Raw genomic sequence first — 21,343 nt, 5'->3', positions numbered from 1 at the left:
TAATTATTATTATTATTATTATAAATTTTAACATTCGGACCACATTATAAGTTGTTACAACAGCTATATAAAATCGGTTTATATATATATATATATATTAATTACGGACAAAAAAATCGTTCGAATTTTATTATGTCATACGAATTTACAATGTTTTTTAAATTTTAAAATGTGATCCGAATTTTAAAACTTTGTCTGAATTTTTCTGATTATTCAAATTTAAAATAATAATAATAATAATAAATAAATAAATAAAAGGAAAAAAATCAAAAAACAAAAAGAAAAAAAAATATGTCAAATCAAAAGTAAAAAGTTGATTTGATTGATTTTAAGGGGGTAAAATTGATTAGGAGGTATTTATAGCAAAACCTTTAAATAATAATTTGCTCAGTGTTCCATATTTCATTCGTTAATCACTATTCATGAGCCTTAATATATTAATTATTTTAATTACTCGATTACTTTATTATTGATTTTATTTTCATTATAGATTTTATATAGGTTTTTAATAAATTAGGTTATTATTTCTTCTTATGAATTAACTATTTGTATTATTGTATTATACGTACTATTGTATTATATATATATATATATATATATATATATATATATATATATATATATTATTGCTGATAGTTTGGTTCTTTACATCGAGAAAGATATCGCAAAACTTTTTAGTTGAGACTCAATTTTAAATGATTTTAATGATGCAAATGTTGGGCTTTATATGTTATAAAAAATACATGTAAGGGGAAAAACACTTAACCCTTAAATTCACATGCAACCTATAATAGATCTATGTTTTCTCTATTAATAGCAATTATCTATGAACATCAAGAAACCCTAAGGGAAGTCTATGAAAATCGAAATTCATAAAGGTTTAAGGTTACATACCTTTTGGTTATTGTAGCAAATAATCACATCAAAATCTTCTTAAAGTTCCTTGGAAAACAAGCACCGAAAGCTTAGTGCCTCTAATGGCTTGTACCCAAACCCCTAGCAACTAGAAGACTTGATGAGAGAGAGAGGAGGTAAGAGCAAAATTTCAATTCTATGAGTATGTGAAGTGGACGAAAATCAATAGACCAAAGGATCTATTTATAGCTGATACAAGAAGCCTTATATAACCTTAATTTAAACATAATAATAATATCTTAAATCAGGTAATTATTCAACTCTTTATTTATCTATAAGGAATATTCAAGAAAACCTAAAGATCCCTCTCAAAACCATCTAGGGCTAGGAAGGTTCTGAAATTCTCTCTTGTTCAACTATTAAACAATTACAACTTAAGTCCTTGCACTTCTAGTTAATTCTAATTAACTCGAAATTAATTTTGTTTAATGTCTGGTTAATTCTTAATTAATTATTATCATTTCTAATTAATATATTAATCATATAAAATGTTAATAAATCATTTATTTCAATTTCTAATTAATTTGTTAATCACATAATAATTTAACAAATCAACCCCTTTTTCCAAAAGTCATTCTATTCAGGTACTAGTTATGAGGGCAACCCCAAAAGGACTTTGCTTCTAATTTAATGATATACCAATTTAAATATTGACTTAGACACCTTAATCCAATAGTCTCCCACCTAGATAAGTCTATAACTACAATTGCAAGTATATACCTTGATATTTGCATATTTAGTCTTATATTAAGTATAGATTTTTATCATTTATTAGCTAATTTATTGCATATCATGGACAAAAGATACTTAAAAGTGTTTGAATTGTGTTTTCAGTCCAAAAGCAAAGCTCGGAAGCAAAAGGAAGCAGGAGAAGCAATTGGGAGCTCGGGAGTTGAACAAAGAAGAAAAATGCTAAAAATATAAGGTACTCGGCGAGTAGGGTCAACTACTCGGCGAGTCGCGTTGAAGAATCGAGAAGTTAAGGACTCTATGACTTACTGTGCACAGGAATTAAGTGATAGACTCAACGAGTCGGTCATGGACTCGGCGAGTCAGTTCGAATCTATAAATACAACTTTTCAGATCGACACAAAAATTTTTGGAACCCTTGGGGAGAAGCAAGCTGCGAATTAGAGTCAAGAGAGATCTGGAGAACGAAGATACAACCCTAACCCTAATCCCGAAGAAGATTTGAGGCAAATCTACATCATTCTTACTTTAATCTATTGTTCTTCATCATGTTTAGACTTTTAGATTTCGTTTTTGTGCTGTTTGGGGAGACAAAATTGATACTTTGGTTTGATATATGGTAGGATTGATTTAATATTGGTGATTTTGTTAATTCTAGCTTGTTAAAGAACCTTATGTGTGAATGATAACTACTTTTATGTTAATAGGAAGATAATTAAGCTGCATGAACATCTCTTAATTGTTTCCTCATATAATTTATGTGACCACTTTATTATATGACTAGGATTAGCGACTGTGAAACTAGAATTAATAGAAAAATAGGTAAATTCATGTGTGAGCTTGTGTGATGACCATCAACAAGAGGTTAACTAAAGGACCAAATTAGTTAGCTATTACAAGTCTAAATTAACCTGAACAAATAACCTAGTGAATTAAATTAAATTAGACAACTAGGCACTGTTTGAGTTAGTTTGTTGTCTAAGGATTAGTGCAGCGAACGTGAATCTAATCGCTTGAATCGATAGCCAATAGAAGAATTAATCCATTGCACTATTACCATAATATCAAACACAAGATCAATTGAGTTGAACTAAACAGAAGTTCCCTTTGTCATTGAATTTAGTTGAATCTTTGCTTTTCTAGTTTTTATTCTAAGTAATAGTTAGTAAGTTTCTAGTCTTGTAAAACTAGAGAAAACCCATTTTTATTATTTAAGTTTAGATAAAATTAGTTTTTAGTTTTGATTTACCGTTCCCTGTGATCGATACCCTACTTATTTAGCTTTACCACAATTGATAGGTCCACTGCCTTTGTGTGTTTATTTTATAATTAAAAGTAGGTTTAAAACTAGTTGAGTTTATACACATCAAGTTTTTGGCGCCGTTGCTAGGGAACGGTTCTAAATTAGCACTAATTTCTATTTTTATATACAAGTAGGATATAGTAGCTTTGCTAGTCAGACTCTTGGATAAAGTCTCGTGGTTCAGTCATTTGAAAGGATGTTGGCTTCAGTGACCAGTCAGAAATCTGGCGGTTCAAATATTTGGTAGATCATCTCGGAGCTCAAAAGATATTGGATAAATCGAAAATGGGAATGCTGGTCAGTAGGATAGTTTACGGTCGTAAGGATTTTGTTCAGATTTGATTGCGAAGTGGAGCCAGGTTAGCTATGATTGAGAATGGTTTTGTATGGCGGGAAGTCAGATAAGGTATTAGATTCCTGGATTTGAGTTGAGTAGTGGTGGTTGTCCTTTATTAATTAAGGTCAACAGGAGCAATGAATCGTTCTTCGTGAGTATGTGAGTTATGTTAAGGTCAGAAGGTGAGTCTCCAACCATCCCTAGACTGACGGCCAAAGCGAGCGGACGATTCAGATGCTCGAAGATATGCTCCAGACTTGTGTACTGGATTTTGGAGGGAGTTAGGATACTTACCTTCCATTGGCCGAGTTCTCCTACAACAAAAATTATCATATAATTTTTCATTTTAGTATTTCATTATCACCATCAATATTTAAGTTTGTGGCATAATGGTGACTGATGAATAAAATAGATAAAAGATCAACTCCATTACGACAACCATTTAAAGAGATTATTGTAATCTTAAATGGAAAAATAAAACAAGTATATGTACTAAAAGTTGTATATTTTTTGAAATTTGCACGAGTTAGGATATATTTTTTAAATATTTGATTTTTCCGCTTAGAAGATTTATTATGAACCTTCGACATATAATTTTTTTTTTTATTTTAATATCACACTATCACTATCAACATCTAAGTTTGCGGCAAAATCGAGACCGATGAATAAAGGAGATAAAAATTCAACTCCATTATAACAACCATTTGTGCCTAAATTACTTTGAGGGGAAAAAATATAGCCTTTAACATGCATGGTGGTTATTATAATCTTAAATGAAAAAGCTAAGTACAATGGCTAAAAGTTGTTAACTATATTGTTAGATACATGTTAGAGGAAGTATATGATCATCTTGATTTTGAAAAAGCTATAAAAATGAAATTGAAATCTTAAATTAGTAAAAGGGTATTATTTTTAAAACTTCATTTCAACATATTTGAAGCAATATGTAGAATCTCAAATTAATGTTAAATAATAAGAAACATGTTTTGTTTAAATTTATAAGCATAGATGTATTTTTCAATTCAAGTATTGAGTTGATAAAGTAGTTAAACGACTCACACATAAATATAGATTGGGAAAATGACACAATTTCCCTATTAAGTTTCTAGGGTTTACCCATTTAGCCACTTAACTTATTTTTTGACTTTATGAGGGAACGAACTCTTTTTTGTCGGGTCGATTACATCATTTTTGAAGTATTGAAGGGGTAAACCGGTCATAATTTTGCCACATCATTTATTAATATTGCCACTTGACTATACCTCACACCCATTGTCGTCTTCTTCCCCTCCTTATTTCTCAAATAGATACCTGCAACGTTAAAACTCATTATCAACACCATCACCTTCTTTTAATTCTTCCACTCAACCAAATCAATGGACTCACCACCACCATACAGACCCCGCAACCCAAGAACACTCTTCCTTTTAAACCTAAAACCCCTCTCTCCCTTCACGATCTCCTCGTCCTTTCGCTTTCCCCTACCAAGAGATAAAAAACCAGACTTGATGTCTCTGAGGAGGTCAGCGACCTATATGGGTCTCGTCACTGCTACAACAACCGATTTTCTAATATCGGTTCACCCAGAAACACTAGAAGACACATGTGGCGAATGAAAGGGATTCGATAGGATAAAGATCTGGTTGTTGTTGATGAGTACATCGTTGTTAACAACAAACAAAAGAAAAGGAGACATAGTGGTAGATCGAAGAAGGAGAAATCAATTTCTTCCTGTTTCATTCCATCCCCAAGTAAGAATAAATAAATTTATCTTGCTTCACTTCTGGTTCTAATCTAGGGTTCTATTGATTTACTTCTCATCTTGATTGTATTGTTATTTCAAGAGGAAACGACGAGGATTACGGGTACACTTTCGATCAAATCAGATTCCTGATAAATGATTTGATAACATGGAATGATGTTGCAAAATCAATCCTCTAATCTGGGTTCGGTTTACTCTATTTTTTTCTTCATATTTCACAACAGACATTGGCTTTAAGTAAGTCAAGCACTTTTACCCCTTTTGAATTTTACAATCTTCAACACCACTCAAGGATTTGATTCTCGTTTTAAGCATGATTTCTTCAATATCTCATTTGGGTTTACACCTTTTGAATTTCTCAAACTCTATTATCTAAAGGTCATAAAACAAGAGAAACCTTAAGCTTAAAGAAGATGACATTCTAAAAGCTAATGTGTATCGCGATCAAACTGTATTTAGTGGAGCCGGTAAGTGTGCAGATGATGTATTTGCCGATGTCGGAGGAGCTTGTACAGTGGCAAGTTGAATTCAAGCATGTGTTGAATTTCAAAGTAGTTAACCAGCGAAATTAAGGTCCAGGTTTGAATGTTGACTTGAATGATGTGGCAAATAATGTATATGTGGCAACGAAACTGGTTAAAACAAGTCTAGGGGACTAAATAGACAGGTTGCTCACAAGTTCTTTCCCTCATAAAGCTACAGAATAAGTTAAATGACTAAATAGGTAAACCCTAAAAACTTAATAGGAAATATATGTCATTTTCCCATATAGATTTAAAGAATTAGTACAATGTAACTTAACTAAAATTTAATTAAAGCTTTAACTAGATTTTATTAACCCATTTTTTAAATTTTTTTATCACAACTATTTTAAATCTATTATTATATTACTGTGCAAAGGGAGTAAGATACTTGTATTACAATATAATTATTACACCATGTTTAATACAATTACTACACAATGTATTGTAACTTGTAATGGCTCATATATAGAAGAGCTCCTAATTGGTCTATGTGGGCTCAAGTAACTAAATACATAATGAGCGGCCCGATTTGTTGAACCCAAAATCTCACACAACTGATTTTCACCATTATTTAACCCATTGCGCATATAAAAACATCTAAATCAAAATGGGTTGTTTCTATATCGATTTGCTTAATTTGTTTATTTTCAATATGTTGTAGATATGAAGTCAACATAACGATGTAACAGATAAAACTTGTTACTTTGTAATCATCTTTCTGATGTGAAGTCCACAATAAAACACTACATACCATAAATTGATGCTATATGCAAAATTAAGTTGAAAAATGACATGGAAACTTACCTCAAATCGATAATCAAGTCAAAAAGGACAAGTAATCACAATCTTCATTACAATTCATAGGATATAAACGAGACCACTTAAGCCACTAACACGAAAATGGAAATGAAATAAAACTAATATAACTTAAAGATGGATGATGACAGATATTAGACTTAAACTAAATAATCAACTCAGATATACAATTGAACACTTGCCTAAACTAAGATTACATATGTTAAATACTCATAAAAACACCTCTAGTAATCGACTGAACCTCTCCCATTCCTCTTATTACTGTAGCTGAATAGGAGGTTAGTTTTTGAAATTATGATTGTAACATATATAATTAATCACTTGAACTGCCTTTATCTTCTTGATTAATTACTGGTTTGTGTTTTGCTTTAACATCATGCCCAATGCAACAAGCATAGTTCATAATTTATCGGGAATGATCTCAAAACAACAATACTATCATGAAAAATGCACAGGAGAAAAAGGAGGCATATGATCGATCCCTAACTAGCATGATGTAATGGCGAGCAAAATGTTTGTTGAATGTATTGAACGAGGTCTTCTGCACTTAGCTGACATTCAATTCCAATCTACACAACAAATGAATCAAATTACAATAACAACGGTTACCATATATATAATTAGATCACAGTTATGTAATATATATATATATATATATATATATATATATATATATATATATATATATATATATATATATATATATATATATATATATATAATTTAACTAGTTTATAACCCGTGGTCATTACGGATTATAAAGGTAAAAATAATTTTAATTAAATTATAAGGTAATTATTGAGCAATGATAAAAAAAATTAATAATTTAATAACTTAGGCAACAGAGATTACACATAAAATTTTTGTTGACGTATCTGATATGTGTAAAATGGAGGAGTGAATTAGTGAAAATTTAATTAATGAGGAAAAATCTTAGAATGACAAGTAACAACTAATTAATATGAAGCTCTAATTGATTGACACGTAATAAATTTGTTACTCTTTTATTAGGTAAGGAGGTCTTATCATAAAAGATTATTTTATAACTATCATTTTATTTTTGTTTGAAAAATGTGTGGTGAATAAACTTAATGTAAACAACCCAAGATCGAATAAAAATTCATTAGATGGTTGAAATACATTAAAAATTTATCTTTTCTTCGTCAATTATCGGTGTATATAATATTTTTATTCTAAGAAATGAATAAGTTTATTTTTTATTGACAAGTGTTATAAAATTATAAATCCTTATTAATATTATATGTCACCTATTATACTACATATCAACCTATTAATTATCTATTTCTAATTCTAAATTTTAAATTTCTTAATCTAATTACACTAAATTAATAATTGATTCTTCATTTCAAATTTCAAATTTTAAATTTTACACTTTAATTATATTAAATTAATAGTATTAGAATAAAAAGTAAAATAAAATTAATATATTATAAGGTGATATAATTTTATGTATTTATTTAAATAAATTATTATAACTAAAAAAATATCTCTTAATTAATAATTTATTTAAAATAATTGATTAATAATTTTGAGTTTTTATTATGAAAGTTTAATTAATTTGATAACCATAGTTCTTACAGATTGTAAACTAGTATATATATATATATATATATATATATATATATATATATATATATATATATATATATATATATATATATATATATATATATATATATATATATATATATAAATGAGCCTAGATAATCACCTTAGCTATTCCTAGATGTCGGGTGATAGTCTTAATCAAAGTGATTAATATTGTAAGTTGTACTCTTCAGTTGTGATTAATATTATAAGTTGTACTTCAAAAAATAGATTGGATATTATATTTTTTTTGGAAAACGGAAAATGATTAATCGGAAGCCTACTCGTATATTTCAACGAGCACCCCAGGTTCACAAGTTTAAAAGGCACTCAAATTGGGTTTTGTAGGGATTGAACGTCCGACCTCTGATCCTACGTGGATATTAAACCCGGGACCTCTTCCCAGCTAGGCTGGAATAGTTGATGAATGGATATTAGAAGATATTATATAATAAGTCGTTAAACCAAAGGGCATATGAAGATGTAGAGGGTCATGCGTCGAACAAAAATGTTAATTTAAAATTTAGAAATAAAAAATAAAGTTGTGTGACCTAGCTAGGTCATGTTATGTTTCTAATTAATTTAATTTGTAATAATCGATCCCAAAAAAGAAAAAGTAAACATGTTGGTAGGTATCGAGATTCAAACAAGAAAGACATGTGTAAGTATGCATGCATGCAATTCTTAATTAATAATTATAAAAACCTTCAATACTAATTAATGAAGCCTATGGCTGACCTTGATGGTGAAGGAATTCACCAGGGTTTCATCAACAATGTTAATCCCAGCCTGGAGAATTTCAAGAGAGAGATCTTCAAGAACCGAAACTATCTTCGTTGCTTGGCATGGCAACCGAGGTGAGATAGTCTTTAGAAGAAGATTGGGGCCTGAAAACTTCACCTCAACATCAGCAATAGATGACTTGGAATTTGCACCAAGCTCGTTGTTAACATTATTATCAGAAGTTGAGGAAGAAGTAGAAGGTGAAGGGTCAAGTGAGTAAGATGCGTTAATAGGGACGAGATGAGGTTGCCGCAACCTGCAGGCTCTATAAGGGGTTACCGGTTGTGGGGTTTTTGGGCTAATCGGCAAGATCGGCCTAGGGCTTAGAGGGGGTTTTCGGGGGCTGAGTGGTGAAAGTCTAGGGCTCAGAACATCACTGTAAACTTTTCTTTGCTTCTTTGCCTCAAGTGATTGAAGAACTTGTTGTAATTCGGTGATGTAATCAACTACTCCTCCTATTATTGATGCTTGATCACCCTACAGTTGACGAAAACACAACATATATATATATATATATATATATATATATATATATATATATATATATATATATATATATATATATATATATATATATATATATATATATATATATATATATATATATATATATATATATATATATATATATATATATATATGTACAAAAACCTTTAAAAAATTAAAGAAACCAAGTTGTACATGAACTGTGATGGAGCCAGCAGGATCGAGGTTATATATAAAACTGAAGTTAATTAAACGTGTACCCTTTTGACATAGAAGCAAGGCATTAGTGAACGAAGAACTGTTAGGTGTTCATTCATCTGCTTTCTTCGGTTCCTCTCCACCGTGATATGCGACACTTTCTGCTGTCCATCTGAGATTGCACCGCCTTCTTCTACTAAAGACAGCTTCTGTCTCTTACTCTTGGGCGAAACCATCTCCATCTCCGCCTCCACGAGTTCTTGGAAAGCACTGCAGGAAGAGGTCGACTTCTGAGACCCCAATAATGGATGATGATGATCAACCTCTTTCTCATGAAACCCGCCGCTCTCCAAAGGTTTCAGGGACGTGAATTCAGGAGAAACACCCTCGAGAACTTGAAGCATACTGAAGATGTCGTCTGAAGACGCTGCATCCGATGACATGATCAAGTTGGTCTCTGCAAACTGTTCGGCATAACTGTCGAAGAAATCTGTCAAAGAAATACCGGCACCAACCATTTTGAGGTTTTGATCAGAGACAAGAAAGAGGAAACAGTTGGTGTGCGCTTGCTTTCCTTTCAATAAACAAACAAATATGTAGGTACTTGAGGGAAGAGACCCGAATTAAGATGTTGGTTTTGTGAGGTATAGAAAAGATAAATAGCAGAAACATGAGATATTAATGGGCATATCTTTCAGATCATGGATAGTGACATCTCTATATGCTCTCTCTCTACCGCTACCTCTCCTAAGATTGATTTAAATAACAATTACAAATTTTTGATAGATTAACTGATTAACATTAGGCCAAGGCATCTAGATTGTATAATGGATTCACATTATCATCATTCTATATATTTTTCATTACCTGTATATATATATTTTTTCCAACAAATACATCAAACTTTATTAAGTTTAATAAAACATATTTAAAAAAAAACATTTATTACAAAACTTAATTTGTAATATTTATTTAAGTATTAAATAGTTTTTTTATTGAAAAGTTCAATAAACTCCATATCCATTTAGCTGTCATCTAACGATTAATCCATTAAAACAAGTAGAAATTTCATATCATTCAACTTTAATTTATACTAAACATGTATTGTGGATTTCATAAGCTTGTAAGAGTAAGGCAACTCTATTTTACAAAAAAAAAAAGTAATAATAATACTAAATAAATATATAAAATAAATAAATAAAATCTTTTTACAATAAAAGTTAATATCGCATGATAAAATCAATCTTAAAAATGTCTCTTTTTTCAAATCTATTGAATTGTTGCTATTAATGTCTTTGTGAATTTATTGTGGGCATTCAATGAATCATGTATTAACCGTTGGATGCTATTTGGGCATTCTCTTTCCGAGTTGACTTTAAAAAATTTAGGGTTTTTATTATTATTATTATTATTATTATTATTATTATTATTATTATTATAAAATTTCATATATTAATTAAATTAATTTTCAATATTTAAGACTAACTACTCGTTTCACATTTAGTTGAGTATAAAATAAGAAATTAAATGTCACTAACAACTCGTTTCACATTTAGTATTTGGTGTTTCTAAAAAAGTGCTAGATCGATTGTGATGAGGTGGGAGTCGTTCTTACCTTTTGGTATTTGAAAACCTAATATATATAATCGCTACGAGCTAGCATATAAATGAAATGTTTCGAAACAACGTTAAAATTATATATATAACAATGTTATTTTTTATTTTTGAATAAACAGATCTAGATATACACGACGATGTACATAATAAAGTAATTAATATTGATGTATGTCAAGTCGTAATAAAGGACTGAAATACAAAACTTTGTGATGTTGGGTATCAATCCTGGGAAATGAAGAAAACAACAATACATGCCAAAAGAAACAAAAATATAATGAATGATTCAGAGCTGAATCAACCAAAAGTATGTGAAAAGGATGCATGGAATTCAGACAAGTTTTGTTTGTTAGCTTATAAATGTCCATGGCTTCTTTAACTCCATCCCAGCTACTACTACTCATCTTCTAGGTTCTACTTTCCGACTCCGGCCGTTCACTGCGGTCCCATCCCCTGATTCCCATTAATGGTTCTATTGCCGGCCGGACAGATCCTGGTGGGTGTTTTGGGTTCGAAATCAGGTAATAAATTGAGAGAAGATGGATATATAGCGAGATGATGGTGATTTTGCTACAGTTTTTTGTATGTATTTCTGTGCATGAAAGTAGCAGTAAGTATTCAAAAAAGTTGAAGTAACAGTGGAGTCGCCATGCATGCAGATAACATGGTACCAAACCAACTACCAATTACAGCTACTGCAAAAGTAGCTACAGACTACTTATACGTACATAACCATTTATGTTGATTTACTTATAAAGGGATAGGGGACAGGTAATCAGCCACCCCTCTACCTTTTTTTATCCCCTCCCCTTATGAGATTTGACATTTTTTAATATATATATATATATATATATATATATATATATATATATATATATATATATATATATATATATTATAAATATTGTCCATCAACTTAACCCAATTCCTTTATTGAACTTGGGTTAAATTCCAATTCCACCTCAACAACTTCAATTTCCAATTCCATTTAGTCCTTTTTAAATATATAATTATATAAGCATATTTTTCAATAAATATTATTATAAATAATTAATCAATGTTGCAATTAAATTGTCAAACAATAAAACCAAAAAAATTATTATTATTATACATATTTAATCATTAAAAAATAATTATTTCCCATACAAACACAAGTTTAAATGCTATAAGTTTCAAAAGTAAAGGGACTATAAGTGTAAAATATAGATTTTGTATGTGAATGAAAAAAAAAGGGGGCGATTGATTTAAACGCCAAAAAGAAAAGTTCCAAAAGTAAAGGGACCAAAAGTGTAAAATAAAGATTTTATTTTATATGTGAAAGAAATAAAAAAAAAGGGGCGATTGATTTAAACGTCAAAAAGAAAAGCGCGTGATATAGATGATGGGGGTAAACGGATACGCTTCTAGATTTTAATTGGGTACGTACGTACGTAGTAACTAATATAAAATACAATATTGTATATTATGATAGAGTAAAAAAGTTTTGTTTGTTTGCATTGTCAAATCAAAATGGAATCCAGTATTCGTTACGCGCTACGTATTGGGATTTTTTTCGGGTGACATTAATATATTTCATTGTGGAGTGGATTTTTTTAATTTATTCATGGAATAGAAATATGGTATTCGAATTATTTAATCTATTTATTTTTATAATTTAATAACACTGGTGTTTAAAAATATCCAGATCTTTGTTAATTTCATTTTTTTTTTCTAAAATAAGATATTGTTTTATTATATTGTTTGAATCTTTATGGTATGTTATTCAATTTATTTCATCTAACTCTTTTAGACTAATATATTTATCTCATTTTATAAAACATAATCAAAATGTCAAAAAGATTATATTTAAGAAAAATATCCAAAAAATATATTTTTAAATAATTAAATTAATAATATTATGGTAAATGTTAACCTAGATTCAAATATCGAATTAACTAAAAAAATAGTTTATTTTTTTAATGGAGGTGCTAAATGTAGCAGTCAAGACGTTTGAAGCATTAAAAAAACACTAGTCACCCATTATAAAGAATTTCCCGTCTAAACTCCCGGTATGAAAAGTCAAATCCTTATCTTTCGAAGGCCGGCTTACTCTAATCAAGATAGTCTTCCTACCTATTATATGTTCCTTTTTCAAAGCCCAACAAGGCATTATTGATACACTAGAATGGATGAGATGAAAATTCTTATGGAGTGGGGATGTTCTAAAATCTAAAATACATTGGGTGGATTGGTGTAAGTAATCGTATCTAAATGAACGGTGGAACCAAATGGCTTCTAACCCATGATATCTGGTATTGTCATCTCTTTTTGAGATTGAGGGTTCAAATCCCATCGTAGACATATGTGAAATTCAGGGATAGTTTAGCAGTATATTAGATTTTCAATTTAAAAAAAAAAGGACGGTGGATTAGGGATCAAACATTAAAAGCTCAAAATATGGCACTTTTAACAAAAAGGCGGTGGAGACTAGACTATTAAACGATCAAAATAGTTTGTGGAAGGGTGTAATTGTGAGCATACATGATCTAAGAAAGAAACTAGCCACCTACATTGCAAAAAAAGGCTTCATTTGGTGCTTGGTGCAACGTGTCAAAGGTCGTTAACAGCCTCTCGAATCTCAAGATAGACTGTAATGAAATTTTTACATTGGTCTTGTGGATTTGACATTCCAATCATGTTCTGGAAAGATGCCTAGTGTGGTATCTCTTCCTTTTAATCTCGTTGTCCAATTTTATACAAGGATTTTTTTTGGAATATCGAGTTTTTGACAGTGGTATCGTCCTGTAGGTCTAGAAACAAGAGCCGACTGCTATAAGATTACTAAATGAACTGCTACGATAATACTCATCCAATGGTAGCATGGAGCCTAATATTACCACTTCTTTCGGGTTTCGCTTTAATCTAAATCCTGATGGGTAGGACCGGTTCGTTGATTTTAAGGGCTATGTGCTAAGAAAAAAAAATAGGGCCATAAATACCATTTTTTAATATATAAGGAAAACAAATTTAAGACACTGAACTATCGTTAAGGGAAACTTAAAAGTAAATAAATTAATTAAAAATGAACATATGAAATTTTATAAAAAGTTCAAGAGCTAATTCTGTAACTTTTGAAAACTGATTTGTTAAACATATTGGAAGAAATGGTTGATTATGAAATATATAGTATAAAAAAATGACCAAATTTGTAACTTGAAATTTAAAACATCCAAAAATGTTGTGAAAAAACATTGAACCCATGTTGATTTTGAATAAAGGAGCCACCTTTACCAACTTGGCTACCCAAACTTTGTACAATATATTGAATAAATTCTTATTAAATATGTAATTTAATTAAAATTTGGGCCCTATTTTTTTCGGGACCCTGTGCCGCTACCTTTATTGGCCTGATTATGAAGTGTGTTGCTTTATCTGACGAGATCAATGGGTAGAATTCTTGTTAGCAACTAGGGGTATAATAGTCCAAAATCCATTCTGTCCATTATGCAACAAAAAACCATAATTAGTGGATCACATTCTTGTTCAATGCAATTTCAAAAAAAGAAGGCTCACGATCGGGTGATCAAATAGATTGGGATACAAAACAAACATTTCTGCAATGTCACACATATATTATTGATCATGCGTCTTCACGGGGAAATTATCCTAGGAAAAAGTTGATATTTGATGCTATCTTTTCTGCTTATTATGGAATATTTGGCTGGTAGAATTCCTATTTGTAGATAATTTTACACTATAATTTTCTTGTTTTTGGTATTATATTCGATGAGCTACAATCTTTCAAATATAAGATATCAAAGTTGAAATATTCCAGCTATTCAGCAGAAAATTTAAACTTTTTTATTTTGTGAAATTCTTTAAACAAATATATCTCAATCGTTTTAACTCGGACTGACATGCGGTTTTTTCAACGTGTAATTTAGAGTTTCTAAATGAATTTAGATTATAATTTTATTGTTTTTGGTGTTATATTCAATGAATTACAATCTTTCAAATAAATGATATAAAATATAAATAATGAAAATTTGACCGGTCTAAATAGCACAAGAAACGGAAGCGAATTTAGTTTTACAAGTTGTAACGTATCAAACCAAAAAATTATTCATTTTAATGAGTTGTAATGTATCAAACCTTACAACATATTCGTTTAACAAGTTGTATCAAACCAAAAATCGCATTTTAACAAGTTATATGGAAAATAAAAAAATCCTAAAAAAATGCTAAAAATCATAAAAATGCATAAAAAAATATTTAGAGATCACATTTTTTTTTACTTTATATTCTTAAAAATCGCAATTTTTATTGTAAATTCGTTAAAAAAAATTTAAAAATCAAAAAAAAAAATTGATTTAATTTTTTTTCAACGAATTTATAATAAAGCCTGTAATTTTTATGAATATAATCTAAAAAAACGATTTGTGAACTTTAAGTATTATATATATATATATATATATATATATATATATATATATATATATATATATATATCCGGTTCCAATGAGGACACCTTAAAAAATTGTAAACATTTAAAAAAAAATACAAATAATAAAATCGAGCATGGTACTATATTGTAGAGAAAAAAAAATTAGAATTTTTTTTAGATCATAAAAATTGAATCATGGATCATAAAAATGATTCATGATTCAATTTTAATGATCCAAATTTTTTTTTTTAAAATTTTTTTGTGTTTGTAATACAATATTATGCTCGATTTTATGATTTTGTAGTTTTTATTTAATTTTTTAAAGGTGTCCTCACAAGTTATCACCGAAAAAGAAAATCATAACATGATCTTTATATATATATATATATATATATATATATATATATATATATATATATATATATATATATATATATATATATGTGTGTGTGTGTGTGTGTGAGAGAGAGAGAGAGAGAAATTAACTGTGGATTTTAAGTTGATAGGCAAAAGTATATAATACGAGGGTGGGCATATGTACTGAGGGGTAGTCTGCAACTTGTCTGATCACAACAAATCTGCAAATGAAATGAATGGAAAGAAGCTTCAATGCCCCTTCACACCACGGTTTCTCCGTGTCTGCCCCCACACCCCAATAATTCCCAAAATTTAAACCCGATGCTTCTTTAAAACAAACAAAATTTTATAGATATATTTTATTTATGGTATATTGAAAATATGTAACGTATTTCTTTTTGCAATTATTACATGTGATTTCTCACACTGAATATGGTTCTTTTTAAGAATACACTGTAAGCTGCATTTAATTTGAATTATATATTTTTTAGAATATACAAGTCTATATTAATCGAGTCTTATTCTTAATAATATCAAATTTACCTTTTATTTAATAAATCCAACTACGGTTTGAGATTTTAAATTCAAATCGTAATAGAAATGTTTGAATAAGATCATTGTAAAAAGTTATTTATAGAAATTATTTCTTAATCTTTTGTCAAATATTAGATTGGTAGAATGAAATGCTTATATTATTAAAAATATTTCTAAAACGATGAGGAACTTTATAAATTTTAAAAAGCTACCGTTGGGTAGCTTACTAGGGTACAAAAATGATAAATAAATACACCGCACACCGGATTATTGTAAAACAAAGCAAGGGAGACAAATGAATATCACAAAAAAAAACACCAAGGATCAAAACTCCACTTGAGTGTTATTCAGCAACGAAGTTTTGGTCTTCGAGATGGGAAGAGGCCCCAACGAAATGGAAACAGCAAGAGGATGGGCCCAGAAGTGATTCCAGCACTTTTTTTTGGGTAATTTTTTTTTTTCCAAAAACACTAAGGTTTTTAATGTAAAATTTTAAATATTTGAAGTATCTACATGTAAAACTTTTAGCCATTTGGGGGTATTGTGCCCCCACTACTAGCACCTTGCATTTGCCACCGGGACCCATCACAAAAACAAAAAACGTATCTCTTTAGAATTCAATAATTGATAATATAATGATGTATGTAGAGACGGGTATATGAAAAATCACCTGTTTAAATTTTCTGTTTAATTTTTTTTTTTTAATTTTTTAATTTTATTTTATTATTATTATTTTTTTTTATTTTCTTTTTTTAGGTTTGGTTTGGTCATTGTTATATAAAAACACAAAAAGTAGGACCGGATTGAAATACCCGTACGACATCCTTTCATATATAAATTTAATTGATTAAGTATATTAGTAATTAAACTAAATAATGTGTCTTGCACGGTTTCTTGTTCCTTGATATTTACGATAATGAAAGTGTGTTCACATCGTATATAAAAACTAACAAATTAACATTGGAATGATTTTGTCCCTGAATATGGTGACCTCTTGGATTCTCAATGTTCTTACAAGTGACATCGCTGAATCGGTATTATATTCCTGTTCTGCTCTCGAGATCTGGAAGAATTTAGATGAGCGTTTTGGTCAATCAAATGGAGCAACACTTTATCAACTTCAAAAAGAGATCTCAGATTTATCTCAAGGTACTAGTGATTTGGCTACCTATTTTACAAAACTCAAGAAAAATTGGGACGAGTTAAGTGCCCTATCTTCGATTCCTTCATGTACCTGTGGAGCTGCACAAAAACTTCATGAATTAGAACAAAATCAAAGACTTATTAAGTTTCTTATGGGACTTAATAGTGATTATAGTTCAATTCGAGGTAGCATCTTAATGATGAAACCTCTTCCTTCTGTTGCACAAGCTTATGCATTACTGATTCGAGACGAAAAACAGAGAGAAGTTCAATCTTCATCTGTTTTTATGACCGACTCTGCTTCAATGAATGTAAGAATGGGAAATTTTCAATCCAAAACAAATTATGAGAATAAGAAGAATATAGTTTGCACCCACTGTAAGAAAACAGGGCACACGGTCAACAAATGCTATCGTTTGGTTGGATTCCCAAAGGATTTCAAGTTTACAAAGGGACGAAGTGTTGTTGCTAATGTTACTAACCATCCACAGACAAATGAAGGTTATTCATCACCAAAACGAGCAGTTCTTCCTGAATTGACTAATGATCAGTACCAACAGTTCATCTCAATGCTCAACTGTTTCAAATCGCCAAATGAAACCAATCATGCTGATCAAATTCCTCAAGATCCCAATAGTCAACATATTCAGGGACAAAATCATTCCAATGTTAATTTTGCTGGTAATACTCACTCTCCTTTTGATTCAACAAAGTGTCACTACATTACCAATGATACTTCTACTTGGATCCTTGATTCTGGTGCAAGTGATCATATGTGTTTTGATAAGTCTATTTTATTTCACACTCGTAAACTCACTGTACCACATCATATTACTCTTCCTAATGGTGAAAAGACAATTTCATTTGAAATTGGAAGCACTCACATTACCAAAGATGTTGTCTTACATGATGTTCTATATGTTCCTCTATTTCGATATAATCTTCTTTCCATTGGTAAGATTTGCAGAGATCTTAAGTCTTTCATTCTTTTCTCAGAAAATTATTGTTTCTTGTTGCAGGGCCCTTCTCTGAAGAGGCCTCTGATTCTTGGTAAACATCATGCTGGCTTGTATTTTGTTCATTCCAAACAAGAAGCAAATAAGAGTCTTACTATGTCTGTAACTACTAAGACTCCTTTAGATTCATTTGTCGTTTTTTCTAATTCTCTTTGTAACTCTGTATCAAATGATACATCTGTTTCTTTGTGGCATAAAAGGCTTGGTCACTTACCAATGTATAAACTGAAAACTTTGAATGTGTTGAACAACGATGATATTAATCTTGATTTCTTTTGTGAAGTTTGTCCCAAAGCTAGACAACATAAGCTGCCTTTTCATCAAAGTAGTATTCATACCAAATCTCCATTTGAGCTCATTCACATTGACACTTGGGGTCCTTACAACACCAAAACATATGATGGTTACTCTTATTTTCTAACAACCGTTGACGATTTTACTCGTTCCACGTGGACACATCTTCTAAGCACAAAGAGTAATGCCTTTCAAGTCTTAAAAGGTTTCATCGCCATGATTGAGACTCAATTTGGTAAAAGAATTCAAACTATTCGGTCTGATAATGCATTCGAACTTGGATCCAGCAAAGAAGCAACAATCTTTCTTCAACAAAAGGGAATCATGCATCAAACCAGCTGTAGAAGTACACCCCAACAAAATGGGGTGGTTGAACGCAAACATAAACATCTACTGGAAACTTCTCGAGCCTTGTTGTTTCAATCAAATCTTCCTATCATTTTCTGGGGAGAATGTGTTCTAACAGCAACATACCTTATAAATAGATTCCCAACAAAATTGTTAAATGGTGAAACACCATTTTTTCGATTAAATGGTGTGGAATTATCATACTCTCATCTGAAAGCATTCGGGTGTTTATGCTTCATGAATACCCTTAAAGAAAATCGGGACAAATTTACCCCTCGTGCCTCTCCTTGTGTCTTTATAGGCTACCCATTTGGAAAGAAGGCATACAAACTCTACAATTTAGACACTAAAAAGGTTGTCATTTACAGAGATGTATATTTCCATGAAAACATCTTTCCATTCCAATCTATGCAACCCAATTCCATTCCAGTGTTTCCTGTTCAAGAAATATTGGATTTCAATGATAATCAATCCTCACCTTTCCCTTCTTCTTTTCCTTCTTCACAAAATAATCCTTCACCTCATTTACCACCAAGTACAACTTCACATAATTCTGTCCCATTTACCAATTTTGCCCCTGATCCAAATTTTGTCCCATTGCCCACTTCATCACAACAACAGCAATCTAATCTTAGAAGAACATCAAGAATTCCTAAACCTCCTGCATATTTACAAGATTATCATTGTGCAAATTTATCCTCATGTATGCATACTATGACTTCAATGCCCTCCAATAATCATGTTTGTTTTTCAACCTTGTCTGATCAAAGTAAGCAGTTAATGAAGAATCTTGATCAATTACATGAACCTTCATCTTATGAAGAGGCTGTTAATATTCCAGAATGGAAAGAAGCCATGGATAAAGAATTTGAGGCTTTAATTGCAAATAATACCTGGATCATCACAGATTTACCAAAAGGAAAGAAACCCATTAGTTGTAAATGGGTTTATAAGGTCAAATATAAAGCAGATGGGCAAGTGGAACGATGCAAAGGGAGATTAGTTGTAAAGGGTTATACCCAAAAGGCTGGAATTGACTACACAGAAACATATTCACCTGTTGTTAAAATGACAACAATTCGTGCTCTTATTGCCACTGCTGTCAAAAAGGGTTGGAACATGCATCAATTGGATGTTAATAACGCCTTCCTGCACGGGGATTTGGAAGAAGAAATTTACATGAAACCTCCACCTGGTCTTATTTTACAGAACAAAAATCAAGTTTGTAAGTTGCAAAAGTCGTTATATGGTCTCAAGCAAGCCTCACGTCAATGGTACTCTAAATTGTCATCAGCTTTAAAAGATAAAGGGTATCAACACTCCAAAGACGATTATTCTTTGTTTCACAAAACAATGGGATCCTATGTCACATTTGTAGCTATATATGTTGACGACATCATGGTTACAGGAAATAACGAAGAAGAAATAAGTCGTTTAAAAGCTTTCCTTGATTCTCAATTCAAGATCAAAGACTTGGGACATCTTAATTTTTTTTTAGGAATTGAGGTTCTTTATTCTTCTTCAGGAGTAATTTTGACACAGAGAAAATTTGCTAGTGATGTTTTGAAGGAGTTCAAATGTTCTGGGAAATCTATTTGTCCTCTTCCATCAAATCTCAAACTCTTAATAAATGAGGGGGAACCTTTACCTAATCCTGAAGTTTATCGTCGTCTTGTGGGTAAACTCAATTTCCTCACTCATACACGACCTGATTTAGCCTTTACTGTGCAACATCTTAGTCAGTTCATGTCGAATCCCAGATTACCACATTTTGAGGCTGCAATGCATACTCTCAAATACATCAACAATGATCCTAATCAAGGTCTATTTTTTAATAATAAGGACGATTTCAATCTACAAGCTTTTTGTGATTCTGATTGGGCTGCTTGTCCCCAATCAAGAAGGAGTATTAGTGGTTTTTTTATTTTACTTGGTGGAAGCCCAATCTCTTGGAAGTCAAAGAAGCAAATTACAGTGTCATTGTCATCTGCTGAAGCAGAGTACCGAAGTATGAGAAGGGTTACTGCTGAGTTGGCATGGTTATCAAGAATTCTGCATGAAATGAATGTTCCCAATGTCACTCCAATTCCAATCAAATGTGATAACCAAGCGGCTATTTACATTGCTAAAAATCCCGTCTTTCATGAGCGAACTAAACACGTGGAGTTAGATTGTCATTTTGTGAGGGAGAA

At 30.7% G+C, this 21,343-nt stretch overlaps 1 protein-coding gene across 1 annotated transcript; it reads right to left on the bottom strand.

Moving 5' to 3' along the window:
* Window positions 1-6,487: 6,487 nt before the first annotated feature.
* On the bottom strand, window positions 6,488-10,056 carry LOC145029464 (transcription factor SPEECHLESS-like). The gene is made up of 3 exons (XM_078977977.1): window positions 9,485-10,056; window positions 8,694-9,215; window positions 6,488-6,916 (listed from the first exon to the last, which is right to left on the bottom strand). Exons 1-3 carry the CDS (start codon window positions 9,938-9,940, stop codon window positions 6,830-6,832), a joined length of 1,065 nt encoding a protein of 354 aa, XP_078834103.1. The 5' UTR covers window positions 9,941-10,056; the 3' UTR covers window positions 6,488-6,829.
* Window positions 10,057-21,343: the final 11,287 nt, after the last annotated feature.

The sequence above is a fragment of the Lactuca saligna genome, chromosome 2 (assembly GCF_052625555.1).
Source record: "Lactuca saligna cultivar CGN05327 chromosome 2, ASM5262555v1, whole genome shotgun sequence".
Lineage (NCBI taxonomy): Eukaryota > Viridiplantae > Streptophyta > Magnoliopsida > Asterales > Asteraceae > Lactuca > Lactuca saligna.
The sequence above is the reverse complement of the archived record's forward strand: the minus strand, read 5'-3'. Positions and strand labels throughout refer to the sequence as shown.